The sequence below is a fragment of the Crocodylus siamensis genome, chromosome 11 (assembly GCF_052110815.1).
Source record: "Crocodylus siamensis isolate JL-2025a chromosome 11, ASM5211081v1, whole genome shotgun sequence".
Lineage (NCBI taxonomy): Eukaryota > Metazoa > Chordata > Crocodylia > Crocodylidae > Crocodylus > Crocodylus siamensis.
The window spans coordinates 21,178,779-21,199,456 of NC_143405.1; the positions used below are offsets into that span (position 1 = coordinate 21,178,779).

Here is a 20,678-nt window from a genome sequence, read left to right on the forward strand (position 1 = left end):
CTGTTTCCTGCCATGGCAGGGGGTCAGACTTGATGATCTGCTCAGGTCCCTTCTGACCCAACCAACTATGAACTGTGAAACTATTCCAGGAACCAGATCTGTAAGAGCAACACAGAATATCATGGTGCAATTGCGAGAGGTGGAAACATGGCACCTTCCAACTCTTTTGGGAGGCAGGCAGAGTGGATGGGCCCTTGAACTTAGCAAGCATGTAAGCTGTGTCTCCAAACAGCCCAAGTGATAGCCAAGGAACTGCAGCATCACATGAATGAAAAGGCCTGTATCACACAGATTCAATGTTTTTGTTCAACCTCTTCTGTTCTTCCAGTGTCCTGGATCTAGCGAGGGGCTTGATGCAGACAGAGCTGCATGGGGCTGAGCTGGGGCTGGTTTTAGGGGGACTCATCCCAGTTTACTCCCTAGTGCATATTGCTTTCAGGGCACACCCCCATAGTAGGAAGGGGTGTGACTACAGTGCAGGTATGCATCCTCACACTAGCTTTCACCTAGGGGACAGAGATCCAGGGAACAGAGTAGCACAGGGAAGAGTATGGGCTGTAGCTGCCTGCTGCTGCCTTCCTTTGGTACTTAGTTGGGCAGTTGAAGCCCCTGCTACTGTGTCTTCATTGCTGTTGGTGCCTGAGTCAGCTGAATCGAAGCAGGCCCTGGTCTGCCCATGCATGCTGGGATCACACCTTGGGATCACAGTGCAAATGTAGTCAAGAGCCTGCTAACCTGTGCCCTGTCCAGGCCTTGTGCCCAAATGGTCCAGGTTCTTACCGCTAGGTGTCACTGCACCATGAGCCGACACCCTCCTGCCTGCTGTTCCAGTTCCTCCATCTCCACCCCTGGTTTTCCCCCGGCTTCCTTTGGTACCTTTGGACCAGGAAGTGTGGGCCTGCAATCAGCACCACAGCACAGCGAACACTGGGACCGTTGGGATCCCTTCTCTCAGGTATCAGTCCCTGGCTGCTTCCCTTGCCAGCCCCCAGGGCCTGTGCTGGGGGTCTCTGCAGGATGGGCTGCCTGCCTGATCTCACCCACATGCACGCCCAAGCTCAGGGACTTTGCTGGAGCTGCTTAGCTTGACCTGAATGGAGAAGCTGCCAGACTGGTTCTGACTAGCAGGGCCACAGCCCAGCGCCCTGGAGACCGGCCAGATTCAGCTGCTTCCTGGGACAGACTGCCCCACTCACGCCCAGGAGGGGCCTGTGCCCTGCATTAGCAGGGACCCCTGGCCAGCCACACATGACACCCTGCGGGGCAGCCTGGCAGGCTGTCAGCCCTGACAGGATCCAGTGGCAATGGATCCCCTGTGAATTATGCCCTGTGGCCTTTGCCAGGATTAAGGCAGTGCCTTTGGCTGAGCACCTGGTGCCAAGGCACTCCCTCCCTCCCTGGCCTCTCCAGCAGTTTGTGTTCCTTTCTCCAGTCTCCTCTACCTCAGTCTCTCCAGCCCAGCCGTGGCCCCTGCCCATACACCCTGGACTGGTCCTCTGCCTTCCCCATATTTACCTCCCTATGCAATCCCCCCTCCACCCCACCCCCAACAAACAGAGCACCCCCCCCATGCCTGCTGTCCCCTGTGGCCCCTGCCAGGGGAAGACAGCAGTCCTCAGTGCACCAAGGCAGCTGGGGTCTCCCCTCTTTAGTACTGTTATAGCCAGGGAGGGGGGTGAGGAGCAGGATTTGTTCCGTGGGACCCTTCATGGCACCGGCTGTGTAATTGCAGGAGTTGTTGGACATGCTCTGAGGCTGGGAGGAAGCAGAGACATCCCTAAAGAAATACCAGGCTGATTCCTTCTGTTTAGCTCATTATACAAGTGAGAGTTAAGGAAGGTGGCAGTACGAAGAGGCCTCTCTTCTAGCCAGAGACAGGAGCAGGGAAAGTGAGGAAGTTAACAGAGCACTTTGTTCCTTGATCAGCTGGAGTCTGTTCCAGAGGACTCAGAAATCCAGTTTGTGGTTATCCTGGCAGGCGCTGCCCCCAGAGGCCCTTCCACAGGCTGAGGAATCTGGTCCAACCATCCTTTCTCCCAGGGCCATGCAGGGTCCCTCTGGGGTTTCCTCCATCCCCAGCTCTCCTCTCCTTGCAGGGCACCCACCATGGCAGACCCACAGTTGACCGAGAGCACCATCACAGTGGATGGGCAGACCCTGTTCTACCGGCAGGCTGTGCCAAGTCAGCAGGCCCCGAAATTGGCTGTCTTGCTGCTGCACGGCATTCGCTTCTCTTCTGAAACCTGGCTCAACCTGCAGACGCTGGCAAAGTTGGCAGGAGCTGGGTACCGTGCTGTGGCCATTGACCTGCCAGGTATGTTGCCCTCAGGGAGGTGACACTGCTGTGCATGGGCTTGGGGAGAGAAGCCATCTGGTGCCCAGGCATCATTAGGGCCTGGGGTGAGGAGAAGAGCCTTGTGGGTGGGGTGGAAACCGCAGTGCAGAGCATGCCAAGTGCCTCCTGCAGGGATCACCAACATCCCCCAGCCTCACAGCACTCTGTGACAGAGGAGCGAGTGGGGAAGCTAGGGCATGGAGCAGTGAAGTGGCTTGACTGGGGACATGCAGTGAATCAGCAGCAGAACAGAGTCTGTAATGCAGGCGTGACTCCTGGTCCTTGCCTGGCATCCTGGTCCCCTACTGGGGACGCTTTCACTCCTCCTCTCCAGAACTGCTGCACTCAGAGCAGAGGAGTGACTCTCTAGGGCCCTGGCACAGCCTCTGCCTGCCCCTGCTAGGCACAGCACCGCAGGGACCCTGCTGCCACTCTGCACAGATACATCAGTAACATGGCAGCTTCTTTCTCGTATGCTCCAGGCCTTGGCAATTCCAAGGAGGCAGCAGCTCCGGCCCCCATGGGGCAGCTGGCCCCAGGGGGGTTCCTGAAGTCTGTCTTCGAGGCCTTGCATCTGGGCCCAGCAGTGGTGATCAGCCCATCCCTCAGCGGGATGTACTCGCTCCCCTTCCTCTTCCAGCACAGCGACCTGCTGAAGGCCTACGTGCCGGTGGCACCCATCTGCACTGAGAAGTTCGCGGCGGCGCAGTATGCCAACATCAAAGTATGGCGCTTGGAGGGAGGGAGGGGCCGGGTGTCCGGCAGGGCAGAGCCAGGCTCGGAGATCAGAATACCAGGCGCCAGGCCTCCGCTAAGCGAACAGGCCGCCAGAGGGCGCCACCCCCCTCTTTATGTTCAGGGACACAGGACAGCTCTGGTGAACATCTGAATAAGCCCCAAGGAAACCAGAGCCCACAGCGAGGTCCTGCAGGGCCATAATGCACTGGGATAATCCTGTTTACATCCCTGCAGGGACGTGGCTTGCCTCTGGGGGTCCCTTGCACAGGTCCAGCCTGCAGCTCAACCCTGTACTGGGGGCCATAGTCATATCAGGAAGGAAAGTGACTGCTGTCGGCCTGTTTCATTGCAGCTATTTTAACGTGGGCCCCTGACCCGCCCCAACCCTTGCAGCTGCCCTGTTTGCACTTCCCTAACCCCCACCCTGCATCTGCACAGATACCCCAAGGTAACCTTGGCCTGGCCCCTGTAATACACCCCCCCAGGTACAGTTAGATTGTGGATGTGGAGGCGATAGCTGCTGCTGCACAGTTGTGCCTCACAATCAACAGCAGAGCTGTGCAAACAGCTGCATGTCTCATGCACCTTTTCTACACTCCCTCCCTCTGCTCTCTGATCTGTCCCGCTTGCCTGAGAGATGCCCTTCCCTTCTGTAAATGTAGAAGTGTTGCCCCAGAATAATGTCCATGCAAAGGCCAGTGGGGGCAGTCTGCAGTCTTGAATTGGGTGGGGTTCAGGGCTGGTGGATGTAGGAGCTTGAGGTTACCAGCTCCTCAGCTGGGCTCCCCGGCCCTTGTGTGTAGCTCAGAGCTGTTGGGACATGTTTATAGCACAGGAAGGACACCCTGGCTCAGCACTCCCCCTGTTCGCAGAGTACTACTTCAGCCCACAAATGGGGGGGACTAGGTCCTGAGCTGCAAAGGGGGGGTGTAAAGACACTTGCCTCCCTTCCCTTCCAAACCTGGGGCTAGCCAACTATGAGCCATCCATGGGGTAGCACAAAGCATCCTCTCAGGGCAGTTCTGGCCCTTGGGCTCAGGGAAGACCCTCCTCTGCCTGCCCCACTGGGAGAGGCAGTCTGGTGCCAAAACTGCCCCGCAGCCCTGCATCCACGTATATGGTCCCTCTGCAGTAGCAGCAAGGCTGGTGCATGGTAACTAGGGCAGCTGGCACATGCAGATTGCATGAGCCCTGCCCATGGAGGCCTTGTGGTGTTCACCCATTGCTGCACATGGCCTCTGCCTCTCTTCCCCATCTGAGTCCTGACCCCTAGCTGGGCTCAGCAGTGCTCTGCGCAGGGGCAGGATCCCAGCCCCATTTTCTGTCCAGCGGTGACCCATTTCCAGGAACTGCGCCTCAAAAAAGCTCAACCCAACCAAACACCAAGGGAGATGGGGAAAGTCCCATCCCTCCCCACCCCCCGAGCTGCCAGGGCCTGGATCACCCCACTCCTTGGCAATCCTCAAGTCCATACCTTGTGTCTGATCCCATGCATCCTCTACCAGGCTCCCACGCTGATCGTGTTTGGGGATGAGGATGCCCAGATGGGGGAAGTGAGTCTGAACAACCTGAAGAACCTCCCCAATCACAAGGTGCTGCTGATGCAAGGGGCAGGCCATGCCTGCTACCTGGACAAGCCAGAGGAGTGGCACCAGGGCCTGCTGGACTTCCTGAGGAGCCTGGAGTGAGAGGTGGCTGACCCCCTCCATCACTGGGCTTTGGGGCATGGATTCTGGGCACAATCTGGGTTTCTCTCTGCCACTAGAGCACCTACGTGATCACTGTCTCCCTGTGGGCTGGCTGAGAGCCCTGGCACAGTGAGGGCAACCAGGGGCCCTACTGAGAGCCAGGGGCTCCATCTATTTCTTTCTCTTTAAAATGATTAGCAGCTGACTGTCTGTAGGAGCTGATTGACTGAGAGCATGGGGATGATGGGGGGTGAGGGCCAGGCAGGCGGGCTCCCCAGCCACGTCCCTCTGTCCTTAGCTGGAGGTCCTTGGGCCCACTGCTGTGGCTCCAGTGCCCTTGCCAGTCAAGCTGGGGTGCTGGGACCCAGGTGGCCGCTCCAGCACAGCCATCCCTTCCCCAGGGCTTGCCTGCCCCTGCGAGGCAGAGCAGTATCCAGTCTGCTGGGGTTAAGAGGAAGAGGCAGCCCCTCCTCCCACTGTGCAGACAGCCACTCTCAGTGCCTGGGGATTACTGAGTTAGTGGCCGAGGTGAACAGATGGAGGCCGGGCTAAAGCCGGCAGCCACATGGCTGCTGCGCAGGTCTGCCGCCAGCCAGGGCAGATGGAGGCTGCAGGCTGATGTGGGAGGGGTGCTCTCGGCAGACTTGAGGGGGTGGGAGGAGGTTCCCACACGCTGCCTTTATCCTCTTAGTCTGCAGGAGGATTTGCTCCCAGCTAAGGCAGCTTGACTGGAGGCTGGCTGCCCAGGGCGTCACAGCCACAGGCCCACAGAGGGCTCTATCTAGCCCTGGGCTACAGGGTCCCTGGGCGGTGGGGGATGGAAAGGCCGAACTGCCCTTGGGAATCTCTGTGCTGTGAGGGGAGGAGTTGGGATGGCCTCTCTCAGGTCCAGCAGGGGTGTCCACGTCAGACCTGTCTGGCCACAGACCCCAGCCTGCTGCATTCTCCCCAGGAAGGATGTCCATGGGGGTCCCCATCTAACCCCAGTGCCCCCTTCTCCAGGGCCACCCACCCATGGATACTGTGCAGGATATCCTTCCCTACCCACGCTGACCCCAGAACCCAGCTAGGACTTCCAGCAGCCCCGAGCTGGGAAGCGCTGCACAGGCCCCGGGAATGGCTGGCTTCTGCCCTGCAGAGCCCGTGCGCTGCATGGGTACCAATACCTGGGGACGGCAGAGGCTGGGGGTGGGAAGGACCTTGCCAGGGGCCCCCAGCAGCTCAGTGGGGGAGCTGGGAGCTGGGGCTTGCTGCAAAGCGGGTCTCCCAGCAGCAAGTGCCAAGGGCTGTGGTGCCCAGGAGCAGTGCCACATGTCTCAGCCTCCCAGGGGCACCTGAAGCTCCTGTCAGTGGGGACGATGGCAGAAAGTGAGAACCCCTCACATACCCCCAGTCTGGGGGGCAGCAGCAACAGGCGCTGAGTCTCTCTTGTCCAGGCCCATGCCCTGGGCTTGGCTAGCTCCCTGTATCCAGGCAGGAAGGCAGGCATCCTGCAGTCCTGTTCAGTGGAGGAGACACTCCTGGCTTGGCAGCATTTGGTTGGGGTTGTCTGTGTGTAGGCAGACAGAGGTGTGGGCCCTGAGGGGAGCTCAGTTGCTGGCTGATGTGGAGTTTTGGGGCCTTGGGGGGGCTGAAACCCACTTCCTAGGCAGGGAGGGCATTGGGCTGCTGCAGAGGCAGCATAGCCCAGACCTGGTGGTGAGATGACAGGGGCAGGGGCAGGGGCAGAGCTCAGCCAAGGGGAAACTTGGCTTCAGGTATGGGTGCCCTCCAGGGGATGGAGGTGACAGGTCTCTGCCCCTCCTGTTAGATCAGGGTGCAGGAGGGGGGTTTTGTGTTGCATAGCCAGCCCCAGCACCTGGCACAAAGGCTTGGTGTGGCACAGGGTAGCACCAGGTGAGGACATGGTGACGGTAGTGTGGCTGCACCTGGGAGCTGCAGGGGTGCATGCCCCCTGACTCAGGTACTTCTTGTGCCTATGGCGCTTACTCTGCGCTGTGGCCCTGACTGGCTTTGCCGGTAGTTCCACCGTACAGTACTCCTACCGCCTGGCCAAGCTGTGCTCTGCACTGCTCCCCCAGGGGTGTCACGTTCCCACTGCACCGCAGTCACTTGCTTGCGACAAGGGCCCAGAGAGTCCGCCCCTGTTGTACGCTGCTTACACAAGCTCCACTCCCTGCCGCCCTGCAGGCTTTAGATCCCCACCCTCACCACTCCTGGGTTCTAGATTCACACCTAGCCCTGACTGCAGGGTCTTGCCTCCCTGCCCCTCCCTGCAGGCTCTAGACTCCCTCTAGGTTACAGACTCCCACCCCGGCCGCCCTGTGAGTTCCAGATTCTCCTGTCTCCCCGCTTTCTGCAGGTCCTCACCTCCGGCACGCTCTACACCCTGCCCCTGCTCCATCCCACTTTGTACTTCCTACCAGGACAGGTGCATCACCCACTGCTGCTAGGGCACACAGAGCTCTGCTCCCCTCCCAAGGCACAAGCTTCCCATTGCTCTGCAGGGCATCTCTGTTCTACCAGCATACAGCACCCAGTGCAGCAGCTTGGGGTCTTGGGGGCTTCTGCAATGCACAGGCAACCCCCGAGCCATCCAAAAGGACAGACGCTCTGGACTCTCCCAGCCTCATCTGTCCAGCCACCCCCTGGAGCCCTGTTCTGAAGTCTGCTGCCTGGGGTGCAGGGTCAGCAGGCTGGGCCACAGCAATAACTTACATGAAAGCTGCCCAGTGTTATGGGCTGAGCTGCCTGGACACCAGGTTTTCTGAGCTGAGGTATACCATAGCCCTCTGGGTGCCTGCACTGGGACACTGTCTGGCCCCAGCAAGACAAGTCCTCACTCCTGCCATATCCCTCCAGGAAGCATCACCCATGTGGGGAAGCACCACTTGCAGGGGAACCCCCTGAAGGCCCTTCCCCAGGTAGCATGGATACAACACAGTACACAACCATCCAGGCAGGTTGAAAACTCCCCACCATGTCAGAGGAGCTCCTACCAGCTGTGACCACCTGCAGCACCAGAGCCAGACGGGTGGAAGGCAGGAGCCTATAGCCGTGGCATGAAGTGGGGCTGGAGGAGTCTCTGTGGCAGACTGAGAGTGACTGCACCATGGCCACATGGTGTGGCAGCCCGGGGTTGGCTCTGAGGGGCCAGGACCAAGGAAAGCCTGCAGAGCGTGTGGGTGACAGGTCATGGCGGTGGCCTGCATACACTAGTTGGCTTGCAATTTAACTGGGCGCCCTACCCATTGGCAGCAGTGGATGAAGCAGGGCCATTGCCTGCTGGTACCCATATGCGAGGAGGCCAGAGGACCCCGGCAAGTAGCAGGTGGCAGGAGAACTGCAAAGCATCCCAGCACTGCCTCCCCCACTCCACACCCCCACCACTCTCCCCCTCCATGCTCCTGTGTGGCACCCTGTCCACGACAGCCAACTGCTACAGTGTCTGGCAGCTCCAGTCATGTCCCACCCATCATGGCCTTCATGGGACTCCCAGCTTGGAGCCATGTGGACTTCTCTGCTGGAGGTAGAGTGCCATCCAGCCCCTCATCCACGATTGGCCTCGTCCCAGCAGGACAGCTCCACGTGCGTGGAGCCCTTGTGTAGACAGGCTGCTGGTGCATCAGCCACCTGCTCCAAGCCACAGCGCCATGAGGAGAGGAGAGGCGGAAAGAGAGTCCTGCCGGTGCCAGCGACCCCATACCCAGGCTGCCAGTGGTGTCCTTGACGCCGGCCGCTGGGCTGGCCATGCCAGCTGATCGGTTTCCAGGAAAGAATGCAATTACAAAGGGTGAGCATATGTGAGCAGCGCGGAGGGGCGGGGGCTGTGGGGGTGGGGATGGAATGTCCCTGTCCTTGGCAGATGGTCTTACCCAGTGTGCATTGTTCCTTTTAGTGTCTCTTATCCGCTGTAATTGGATCGTGGGGGGAGGGATGGAGGCTGGGCGGGATTGGGGAAGGGGAAGGGGGGGGAATATTCCCAAGCCTCTGGCCCGCGCCTCGCCTGTCAAGCGTTTCATTGTTCCTGGCTGATGTCACTCCCAGTTGTTACAGACGCCTCGGTGGGTGACAATGTGGGACTAAGAGGCACAGCCGACTGGGAAGACAATCAGGCAAGGTAGGAGAAGGGGGGTAGCTGTGACCCCAACACACCTGGGGGTGCGGGGGCAGCAGGGTGAAGCTGTGGTGGGGGAGAGGGGATTCAGTGCAACTGACCCAGCGAGCAGAGGGATTGTCCTGGGCTGCGGGGGAGATGGGACCGTCAGTGTGAAGTCAGAGGGATCGGGGATACCGGCCCCCGGAGCTGCTCTGGCCCCGTTCTGTGTGGCGCGCACAAGCAACTTTACTTTGCATCATCCCGCGCTGTCTGAGAGGGAGCCTGGCTCCAGCCCCATCCCTGGCTGCTCCATGACCTGCACTGGAAGGGAGAAAGCTGAAGTTTCTCTCTTGCTGGAGCCATGTGCTCCCATGGCAGAGTTGGGGAGCCCCTTGCGGGCTGAGAGGTCCCTAAAGCCACCTCAGTCCCTCTCTCAGCCCTGTCACACTTGGATGCCAGGTGCCCCAAGCCCAGGCACTGTATGGATGGGAGAATTGGTGCCCTGGGGCAAGGGGGTGGGTCAGGCAAGCTTTGCCTGGCACCTGGGGGGGAGGCACTTACAGGCACTAGGAAGGGATTGAGCCCCCAGAAAGCCACAGCCTGGTCCCCCCTGCGCTGCATGCTGTGAATGGCTGCCTGCCGCCCAGGGCTCAGCCAGGGGCTATTTTAGCATCTGAGCAAGGGAGGGGCTGGCACCCAACACAGTGCCCAGGCGCGGAGTTGGCTCCCCACTCACACAGCCCTGCCAGCGCTGCTCAGTTCCTGCCGGCTGCAGCTCTGCCTGCTGCTCTCCTCCTGGCTCCCCATGTGTCTTAGCCCTGTTGATTTCACATGTGGGCCCCACCGTCCCAGCCCCAGCACACCTCCCACTAGCCAACCCCCAACTTACCCCTGGAGCTCTCAACCCCATGATCCCCAGTGCAGCCAGTGCCCCCAGGCCTGACCATTGCTCCCCTGGGTACAAGCCCCTGCTCTTCTAGTGCCCCTCTTTCCTATTTAGTGTCCTCCCTGCCCTCCTGAGGCTGAGGCTGCCAGTGGGTTGACCAGAGTCAGAGACTTAGGGGGTGTGCCATTGCATTCATCCCATGTGGGCCCCAGCACTGGCCTCCCAAGGGGAAGTCCCCACCCACCACCTGCCTCCCTTCAGCTGCAGATTGCACTCGTTCTTTCAATCCAGCCAGGTCCCTTTGTTCCTCTCGACCCAGAGGATGCCATTCCCTTCTGGTCAGCTCTGAGCCCCTCGCTGGCCAAGGCCAGAGCCAGAGCACTACTCGCATGTTATCAAAATAATATGCCTGACTCCCCCCAGACCCTCCCAGGGGGACACCATATCTGGGCACTGCCCAATACCCAAGCCAGGGCTACTCCCAGCTGTATAGATCCCCCCCGGTGACCCACAGAACCACATCCTCATGTATCAGCCAAAGAAGGCACTGGGGTGCATGTGGTTGGCACAAAAGGAGGGAGAGAAGGAGAGGGAGTACAGGGAGGGCAAGCCCCACCGCCCCCCCATAGTGCCTAGCTGAGAGTGTGAGTTAGGAATTGCCAGAGCAGGTCAGTCCGTGCTGATCTGTGCACCCGGCTGCCTGCAGAGAAAGTTGTGTGGCCCCCACAGTGTGATGCCATGTGCGTTTGGGGAGGGCTGGGGGGTGTCATGTGGCCATCGTTCAAAGGATCACAAATTTGGACCATGAACTGTTCCCTGAGCCTCCAGAAAGCCCAGTGGTAAGTTTGAGGCAGCAGGTGCTCGTGAGAGCCCTTAACGAACAGAGAGCAGATCCCTGTGTGAGTCCTAGTAGCGCTTCTGTTACCCAGTCATGCAATTAGCCACAAGCCGGATGGGTGCGCAGCGGGGTGGGATGCTGAGAAGATGGGGATGGACTGTTCCTGCCTTGGGCTGGGTTTCAAGCCGAACAGAGGTACGTTCACCTTCTCGCCCTCTAAGGGATGTTTTCCAAATTCCAGTGCAACGGGGGATGCCAGTGACAGGCTTGACCTCATGTATCCCTCCATCCCCTTCCCACCACTCAGTTTGAACCATCCCAGGCCAGGCCTCACCCTTGGGAGAAACCGACTCTTTCCAGGAACTTTTTCTGGGATAGATCCAATTCCAGTGGAACTTTCCATAGGGATTCCTGTTTCCTAGCACTGACAGCAGCTTCCACCCCATTGCCTTTCCAAATGGGATGGGACCTCCTAAGATTGCCTGCCTCCCCAGCTGAGTGCACATCCTGCCTCCCCTTCCCCCAGCTGAGGGCAATAGCAGCAGTGAGATCCTTGCCCACCCCCAGGGATCTCCACCACATGGCACACTCTCAGCTCCGCTGTGCTGGCTACAGATTTCAGATGCCCCTCTGTCCATACATGCTTGTTCCCTTTGTCCTTTTAAAACTTGCATCCTCCCCCCAGGCTAGCCCAGGCCATAAGAGAATCCAGCCCAGTGGTAAGGTCATGCTGTAATGACCCTCCCTCCCCCTCTTGCCTAGCAGGGACACACTGTGAATTGTTCTCGGTCCTTAAGATCCCACTTGCGTGTGCGAAACCCAGGGGCGGCTTAAAGAGGAAGCGACCCACGTGCACCCCCTTCTACTCTGCCACTATCACCGCACCACCCTTTGTGAGCCCGAGGCTGGAGAATGCAGGGGCTGAGATGAGACTGTGGGTAGCTAAGGCACAGTCAGTGACACCAACACACCCAGGGAAGGCAACCAACCATCCCAGCTGTTCTGGGACAGCCCTGAATTCCACAGCTGGGTCCTGTTCTCCCCACGACTTTGGTCTGGATTTAAAAGCTTGGTCCTAGCTCAGCACCAGGCAGTACTCTGACTAGGGACAGCCTTCCCGTAGCAGGTGGCTGGTTAGCCATGGTTAACTTCAAGGCTTACCAGGCACCTTCAGGGCTGCTGAGAGCTACTTGTTATGGCTCATCCTGCACTGCTGCAGGAGTTGGCTCCCCGGAAGTCATTGGCTTCATACCTAGGGGCATAACTTGTCACCAAGCAGGGTGATGTATACGTGGCACAGCCGGCAGGGGTTTTGCAGTCAGCCTTATAGGTGCCAGGATTAGATGCTGATCTTCAGATTGAGTTGTGCCACTAAAAGCTTTGGGGAATCTTAAGCAAGTCCCTGGGCTACTCCCCCAGTAACTGGCCTAAGGAAACTCCATCACTGGAAGATTTTAAGAGCCAGTCAGACAGGCACTTGGCTGGGATGGTTTAGTCAGGGCTGGTCCTGCCTTGGGACTACAAGTGAGCTCCTAAGGTCTCTTCCAGCCCTACTTTTCTATGACTAGCTACTGGCACATGTATTGTGCTGGGTCTGTTTAGAAACATGAGATGGAAGGCTTAGAAACCACTGAGCTAGTGGTCTGAGCACAGGATTTGTACCCAGGGGATCCTGAGATATTGGCTCTGCCAGCGCAGCTTTGGGTCAGTGAATCCAGTTCTCTGTGCCTCCGTTTCCCCACCCACACAACAGTTTCCTGCATGTGTGGGGTCATAAGGACTGTAAAGTGTTTGGGTGGCAGAGGATGCTAACAACTATTACTGGAATAACTGGCCTTGTGCCCCAGAGTGGCAGGTCATTACCCTCTTCCTCTGGAGACTGCCAGAGCTCTAATTGGAAGGGGTAGGACTGCGTCAAGGGAGAAAGACCAGGGAGCCAATCATGTGGCAGAACACCAAAAAGGTCAACAGTAATGCACACCAGTTTGCATCACTGTTAGGCAGGCACACAGGCTTGGGACTGTGAGAAGACACAGGAGCCGTCTCTGATAGATCTAGGCTCATCTTTTACTGCGTGGCATGGATCAAAGCTGGGCAGACCTGCCGGAGGCCACTTGCTGAATGGACCTGAAGGCTCTTAGCTGATTTAGGGCATGGAGGGGCGGGGGCTGAGGAGGTCTTTGGATCAGGGCTTTTAAAGGATATTTGCTCTGCTGGGAATGAACAGGAGTGTGGAGTGGGGCCTGTCCTGGGCTGGTGAACTGCTGTTGGGGCTCAGTAATGTGGCTGAGAAGTCCTTAACCCACAGGGCAGGGAAGAGGAGAGTCCAGGATCTTTAATGAAGATTTCCTTTCTCCTATGTGTAGCTTAGTCCCTACAGTCCAACATATGCTGGCAAGAGCAAAAAAGCCAAAGTAGTGGAAATCACCCCCCTCTAACCTTGCTCGATGCCTGGGATACTGTCATGGCCCAGCCAGTTGCAGGGTCTCACGAGGCATGAACTGAAGTCCTAATTTAAACATCAGGCTGGCAAAGCACTGCGTACAGGGCCATCTGAGCCCTCCCTGCACCATAGCGCACATTGCAGGACACAAGCCTTGTGTATCTCCCCCTATGCCTCCCTTCTTAAGCCCCACTCCGGAACGAGCTGCCCTCCTGGAATAGGCAGGGGATGTCCCACCGCTGGAGCTGCCAGGCAGTGATATTAGTGCAGTGCAGTGGAGCAGTCTGTGTCATGGAGCAGGGAAAGCTGGAATAACAGCACTGGGCACTTCCCCAGGGAGGACTCAGAGCACTTCAGGTCCTAAAGCTCACTGAGCAAGGCTGCACTGCCCTCTTAACTCCTTCCTAGCCCCACCACTGCAGCACCTGGGCACCCCAGAGCCACTAATATACCTCTCCTCTCATAGATTTCATAGACAATCAGGCTGGAGGGGACCCTGGAGGATAATTGAGTCCAGCCCCCTGTCCCAGGGGCAGGAAGTCAGCAGGGATCATATGATCTCAGCAAGATAAGCATCCAAGTGTGTCTTGAAGGCATTCAAAGTGGGTGCTTGAACCGCCTCTGGCGGCAGTCTTCCAAACCTTGGGGGCTCGGACAGTGAAGAGGTTCTTCCTTATGTCCAGCCTGAATCGGTCATGGAGGAGTTTGTGACCGTTCAATCTTGTCATCCCTTGGGGCGCTCTGGTGAATAGATGTTCCCCCAGCCTGATAAACTTATAGGTGGCCACCAGATCACCCCTGAGCTTGTGCTTTTCCAGGCTGAAGAGTCCCATGGCTCTCAGCCTCTCATCATAAGGTCTGTTTTCCTGACCTCTGATCATGTGCGTGGCTCTCCTCTGCACTCGCTCAAGCTTCTCCACATCCTTTTTGAATTGTGGAGACCAAAACTGGACGCAGTACTCCAGCTGCGGCCTCACCAAGGCTGAGTACAATGGGGGAATGACGTCCCAGGATTGGCTTGAGAAGCATCTATGGATGCAAGCCAGCGTTTTGCTTGCTTTACTAGCCACAGCATCACATTGAAGGCTCATGTTCATCTTGTTGTCAATCATGACCCCCCAGTCCCTTTCATCTGTAGTGCTAGTCAGCGTAGCACTGCCGAGCCTATAAGGATGCTGCAGGTTTTCCCTCCCAGGATGGAGAACCTTGCATTTATCGGTGTTAAACACCATCAGGTTCTCATCCACCCATTTCATGAGCCTGTCAATATCTGCCTGGATCAGCCTCCTGTCCTCAGGTGCGGATGCTTTACCCCAGAGTTTGGTGTCATCGGCAAACTTGGCCAGTCCACTGCTGACACCAATATCCACATCATTGATGAAGATGTTAAACAGTATAGGCCCTAGGACAGAGCCTTGAGGGACCCCACTGGTGACCACACCCCAAGATGATTGGCTTCTGTCAACCACCACCCTCTGGGTCCTACTGCAGGAGCCAGTTCCCCAGCCAGCAGATCATGGTGAGGTCGAGGGCACAGTTAGTCAGTTTTGCCAAGAGGTGATCATGGGATACCAGATTGAAGGCTTTTTTAACATTAAGATATACGACATCCAGCTCTTCCCCCTTGTCCAGGTGATAGGTCACTTGGCCGTAAAAAGAAATGTGATTGGTCAAGCAAGACCTACCCGCAAAAAACTCATGCTGGGTATCCCTCAGGATATTGCCGTCAGCTAGTCTGTTAAGGATGGCCTCTTTGATAATCTTTTCCAAGACCTTCCCCGGGATAGAGATCAGGCTGATGGGCCTGTAGTTTGCCAGGATCCACTTTCCTCCCTTTCTTGAAGATAGGCATGACATTGGCCTTCTTCCAGTCTTCAGGCACTTCACCAGAGCACCAGGAGCTCTCAAAGATCTGTGCCAGGGGTTGAGCTATGATGTTAGCCAGCTCCTTCAGTACCCTGGGGTGTAACCCGTCAGGGCCGACTGACTTGAAGGTATCCAGCCTGTCAAGGTGTTCCTTCACAAAGTCAGCTTGGATGGAGGACAGGGGATCTCCCTCACCCAGGCCTCCCTGACCCACAGTGGGCAGGGGCATCTCATGATGTGAAAAACTGATGCAAAGTACCCATTTAACAAGTTAAATGGTTTTTCATGGGCATCGGTTGTCAGTTGCCCCATCTGGTTTAGCAGGGGTCCAATGTTGCCCTTGCTTTTCCTCTGGCCCCCCACATATCTAAAAAAGGACCTGAGAGTTGCCCTCCTGGGAAGCCAAACCTGCTCCTCATGTGTCCCGGCCTTGGCTAGCATGGAGTGATTCACAGCCCTACCTCTGGAAATACTCCGGTGCCCAGGGACTGGGAACAGAAGCAAGAAAACCCTTTCCCAGGCCCTCTGGTTGGTGGGATGGCTCACTTGGCATGGAGAGCAGCCCCTTCCTGGATACCCTGATTTTAGGTTGTCCCTGTGGCTTGAATGCTGCCCAGCAGGTGCCAGCATCCTGGGAGCTCTGTGAGGTGCCCTGTTCCCCAGCGCTGCAGAGAGCTGGGGAAGCTCAGAGGAGTGCAGCATGATGAAGGAGACCTGCTCTGCTCCAGTCCCTGGGCAGCATGACTGGCTCCTCAGGGCTTTGGGGCATGTGAGCCCAAGACTGTCTCTGCAGCAGGGATAAGCGAGCCCCAGGGGAAATGCCTCCATGCCGCCTCTGCTGCCTTCTGGCAGTGGAGCTGGGCGCTTTGATGGAAAGCGTCTGTGCGGGCCGGGCTGGGCCATGCGCTGCCAAGGGCTCAGACAGCTATAAAAGCCTGATCCCTTCCATCCCGTGACCCCTGCTGTCCTGCCCGCTGCTGCCGGCCCAGTTGCTCGAGCTGTCTGCAACCTCTTTGATGTGGCCTGCAAATGCCCTCCTCTGTCCCACAGGAGCTCAGCACTGCTTACAGTGTGTGTGGGGGAGTTTCCTCCTCACTCCCTGCCCCTCTCCCCTCCTCTTCGAAGAAGCAGGGAATCCCTGTGCCAGGCCAAGAGCAAACGCCAGGGATGTCTCCCTCCCGGCTCATCTGCTGAGACCCAGGAGGGTTTGCTCTACATGGGTCAGCTGGCTCCAGCTCACACCTGCAAGCCGATCTGGGCTGTCTGGGACCAAGCCATTGCTGAGTCCAAGCCCTCTCTGGTACTGCCCCACTCATTCCTGCAGAACTGATTGCTACCCTGTGCTGCCAGGGCAGGGGAAAGGGTGCTGAGGCTGGTGGTCCCTGTGCTGAGAGCACCTAGACTCCTGAATCCTCTGTGAACTGTGTTAGAGCTGGGTGCCAGGAAAGGACAGGGTGGGCTAAGCCAGATATGTGGAGCTCAGAGCAGGCAGGTGTCATATAAGCAAGTGCCCCTTGCTCCTGGTCAGCAGCAGCCCCTGCTCCCCCGCATCCCTGTGTTAACACATAATTCTGCCCCCTGGCTCCCAACCATCCCACCACAGCTCCTCACATGCTCCCCCATTGCAACCTGTTGCCCCCCAGCCCTGGGCTCGGATGACCCCTGCCCGTTTATCCAAAGTCCCTCCTGACAAACAGGACAGTGTGACTCTTCTTCCTGGACCCACCCAAGCAGCTGCATGCTGCTAGCTTCCAGCCCCCTTTGCTGGCCTGCTGGAGGAGACCCTCAGACTTAGTTTGCTGGGGCTGATTGTAGGCTGGATGGCCCAAGTGGGCTGTGGGTAGAAGGGGCAAGGCAAAGCCCATAGACAGGAGGGGATGTTCTGATGTCACTGCTGTGCCTCACCTGTCTCCAGAGGCTCCTCCTGCTCTGCAAGGGGGCAATGGCTTCTGTTCCACCATGGCCTAAATCCAACCAAAAACTGGGATCTTGTGACTTGGGCCACTGCTTCACAGGGCTCCTTCATGGCATTGCTGCTGCATTTCCAGTGCCCGTGGAACACCACAATGGCCCCAGCCACAGCCCCACAACTGGCTTTTGAGGCATCTATAAAATCAGCTCTGAACACCAGGCTCTGGCCTCCCCCTCCCACCCTCTTCCCCAGAACTTGGTGGCCAGGGTGTCCTGAGAGCGCTCGGCAGGACAGGTTAGCCCAGTGGGTCACAGCAGCATCGCTTCCAAGGCAGCAGCTGCTGGCACTTCCCCTTGGTGCTTTCAGTTCCCTCCCAGCCCAGAGGAATAGCTCTGTCCTCCCAGATGCTCTTGTGTGTTGCTGCCAGCCAGACCCCAGCCACAAAGGGCAGGTCTGGCAGTGGGGCATTTCCTGGGGCAAGATCCCTTTGGGCTATTCCAAACCCCTGCTCAGGAGCCCAAGGCAGAGCTGGGGCAAGAGGGGCCAGCTGGGCAAGCTGGAGGTTAGGTCGGACAAAAGGTGCTGCTGGATCAGTGCCTCAGGCAGCCAGGCATGCAGGCCCTCCCTATGCCAGGGCTGCTCCTGGCTCCCAGTGGGCTCTGGGGCAGCCCCAGCTCTCTGGAAAGGACCATGGGCACCCTGGAAGCCCCTGGCCCATGCTGGCTTTTGGGGCAAAGCTAAACATTCACACTACCACTGTCTACCTACCTGGAAGTCTCCTCACCACCTGCTGACCCTCTTTTGGCTCACCAAATGCTCTCCCAAGGGCTGGGGGGGTGCAACATGGCCTTCCCCTTATCCAGAGCCATCCCTGGCAGGTGTCAGACATCCTGGTTTCTTCAAGACGAGGGCTGTTGGGCAGTGCTAAGCCAAGGCTTCTCTGTGGCTTGTGATGGCTTAAATTGGCCTTGCTTCACTGAATTTGGTGGGAGTCTGCTGGTCCCTGCAGCTGAGAGTCAGGCCCCCGCTTCCTTACCTGAGAAAGGGGGCTGGAGGAGAGGACCCCTTGGCTACCTGTGTGATTGCTGCCGGGGCCCCTTCCTCCCTCCCCAGCTCATCCTCTCAAGCAAAGCCTGACACTCAATCTCCTGGCAGAGCTGGAGTCACAATAAGCCTCCCAGAGCCTCTGATAGGACAGTTGCAGCCTGGGACAGCTGGTCAAGATCAGAGGCATGGGGTGACCGTGGCTGCATTTACACAGCTGTTGCCTTCGCGCCTCGGCACGGGGTTAACTAGCATTTTCAGCTTGGTTTTCTTTAGGCTTCTCAGAAGGGAATCCAGGGGCTTAGGGCTATTTTGGCCTCAAATCCCAGAAAATCCCTCTCCTCCTTCCCACCTCAGTGCCCCCACCGCTCCGCACAGCAGGGTCCAGACAGTGCAGAGCAGCAGGACGAGGCGGGAGGGGGCATGAGCTCCCTGGGGCGCGTGTGGGTCTGCATTCTGCGGATGCCTCCCCTCTGCACAGCAAAAACATCATGCGTTGTTGGCAGCCCCAGCACTGGGCGCTGAAGGCGGGAGCAGCTCGATAGAGGTTACATTGAGGGCAGTGCAGGCTGCCATGTGGGGCTGTGGGACAGACAAACAGACCGAGGAGCCAGGGCCCAAACTCTGGGGAGAAGCAGGGCTGCTGGAGAAGCTGGCTGCCCAGGATGCAGCAGAGCGGGAGGGTATGTCTCCCACGGCAAAGCAAAGCAAGCCCAGAAGGCGGAGGGCTCCAAGATGCCAGAGGAGTGAGGCCCCGCCACAACAAACACTTGCCCTGCCCACAAGCACATGCCCCGCCTACATATATGGCACACCTACAACACCACTTCCCAACCCCGATCCCAGCCATTCCCCAAACACCCCCCAATCCCAAACCACCTCTACACTGCCAAATCCCAGCACTCCCAAACCCCACCCCTAAACCCAAACCCTGGCCATAGTCTCCCAAAAGCCCTAGACTGATGTTTCAGATCAGCAGGGGTATAGGTCACCAGGCTCACAATGGTGCTCCTGTCCCAGGGCCTCTGAGCTCACTCCCACTCTCAGCTGAGCTAGCCAGAGCTGGGGGCAGTGGCTGTGTCTGGGCAGACTTGGGCAGGCTACGTGAGGATGCCTCTGAGAGATCTGCTGCATGGGAGGAAGGACTGGACATGAGATGGTGTTTAGAAAGCAAATGCTGGGGGGCCCAGCACAGCGCTGCTGCAGCCTCTCCCATCAGTGGGGCTCCAGCGAGAACTCCCAAAGGAACAGGCTGAGCCTGGCTGGTTTTCTTTTGCAAGGCTATGGAGGAGTGTTACTTAGCTGTCCCAAATGCACTGATCATGAGCACTTCTGCAGTGCCCTGCACCCTAGCTTCTGGGCACACGCAACAACCCAGCCTGTGGCTGTTGGGTGTCACAGAGAAGCAGGGCTGGAAAGGGCCCCTGGAGGTCATCTAGTCCAACCCGCTGCTTGAGGCAGGATCATTCCTATCCAAAGCATCCCATACAGCCATAATCTAAACTCATTATTGCCGTTTCAGACTGTGGCAGCCAGACTGGGCCGTTAGCCTCAAGCTTAGGGTTGTGGGAGCCAGTTCTAGCAAAAACCTGGGCAAGGTGTTAGCACGTGTTGTGCCTTGGCATGTGCAGGCCCCGGCTGCTCACGGGAGAGGGCAGAGCAGAGGGAGCCAAGAGGCTGGCCATGTGGGCAGGCCTGTGCTCCCAGGAACAGACATATCCTAGGGTTAGCAGAGATCTCAGGGCAGAGGCTATGAAAAGGCTAATTGTGCTTCTTCTACTCAGGACTTAATGGAGCATCGACAAGAGCAGCCCTCAGTACTTTGCCTCTGCACCCAAGAGGCCCTCACAGGGCAGAGATCAGTGGGGCCCAGGTGTTCCCATCATCTCCCCCATGCCCCTCTCCTGGCCTCTTCCTGGCCTCTGCTCTGCCCATGGCCTGTTCTTGAGCCCAGCGTGTGCCAAAGCTGCTGCAGCGGCAGAGCAGAGCTGGGCACCTGCTGAGGAGCCTCTCACACAGGCATTACAGTGTGGGGAGCTGTACAGCTACCCTCTGTCCCAGGGACTGACTTCACTGCCCCAAGGAGTCATTGGGCTGACAGCTTCTGTAGTAGATGGCAGATCCTTGGGTCCACAGCTCCTGTAGTAGCTGGCATTCAGGCCTCCAGATCTAAGAGACCAGCAATTCAGCTAGCCCCCAAGCCCGCTCAGATTCACCCGTCCCCTGGTGGGACTGAGGCTCCTCTGGGTTCTTCCCCATCATCCTTAAACCCCCACCGTGGTTCCTGTGCCTCACCTGACAGACCTCCCCTGCAGTCTCCCACTCATCAGCCTGGCTGAGCCTGTGTGAGCTCTGCTGAAAGTGGCAATGCGTGATGGGGTGCCCGAGGCATGAGGCGCTGGGCACATGGGGCTCGTCTGGGCCAGGTAGCAAGAAGCAGGGAGGTCTCTATCTCCCACCAGCTAGAGGTTCTCAGATCCTGTGAAAACGAGAGCCCGTGGAGCTGACTCTGCACACGAACAGAGGCTGCTTTCACTGGCCATCTCCGTGCTGTGCGTTGACAATGGTGGTAGGGCTTGCTGTAGCTCAGAGTAAACAACATTTTCTAGTTAGGGGAATAAAACCTCACACACACACATACACACTCACGCACACACACACATGCAAGGGATCGGCTGTTGCAGCAGCTGTCTCATTAGCAGTCACTGCCTGGTGAGCTGGATTGACAGCCCGGCCCAGGCTGGTGCCTACAGAATGGAAAAATGCCTTGGCAGGACACAAACCAAGGCTGGTTGTGGACAATGGCAGCCACACTCGTCTGGGCGCCGG

At 57.9% G+C, this 20,678-nt stretch overlaps 2 protein-coding genes across 3 annotated transcripts in view; both read left to right on the top strand.

Annotated features, from left to right (window-relative positions):
- Nucleotides 1-826: 826 nt before the first annotated feature.
- LOC149855584 (putative protein-lysine deacylase ABHD14B) lies at nt 827-4,964 on the top strand. The gene is made up of 4 exons (XM_090021381.1): nt 827-955; nt 2,097-2,314; nt 2,818-3,059; nt 4,579-4,964. The coding sequence occupies exons 2-4, from the start codon at nt 2,107-2,109 to the stop codon at nt 4,759-4,761; spliced, it is 633 nt and encodes a 210-aa protein (XP_089877507.1). The 5' UTR covers nt 827-955; nt 2,097-2,106; the 3' UTR covers nt 4,762-4,964.
- Nucleotides 4,965-8,739: 3,775 nt separating this feature from the next.
- Nucleotides 8,740-20,678, top strand: part of PCBP4 (poly(rC) binding protein 4) — a 34,584-nt gene continuing 22,645 nt past the window's right edge. For both annotated transcript variants that reach the window (XM_090021374.1, XM_090021375.1), the window contains exon 1: nt 8,740-8,881. The gene's annotated coding sequence lies outside the window, so the exon portion shown is untranslated. The remainder of the gene's footprint in view (nt 8,882-20,678) is intronic.

Bases quoted from the DNA above. Each gene is read 5' to 3' on its own strand.
- LOC149855584 (XM_090021381.1), top strand. From the start codon at position 2,107: ATGGCAGACCCACAGTTGACCGAGAGCACCATCACAGTGGATGGGCAG. The intron at 2,315-2,817 runs GTATGTTGCCCT...CGTATGCTCCAG, and splicing joins TGTGGCCATTGACCTGCCAG to GCCTTGGCAATTCCAAGGAG. The intron at 3,060-4,578 runs GTATGGCGCTTG...ATCCTCTACCAG, and splicing joins CGCAGTATGCCAACATCAAA to GCTCCCACGCTGATCGTGTT.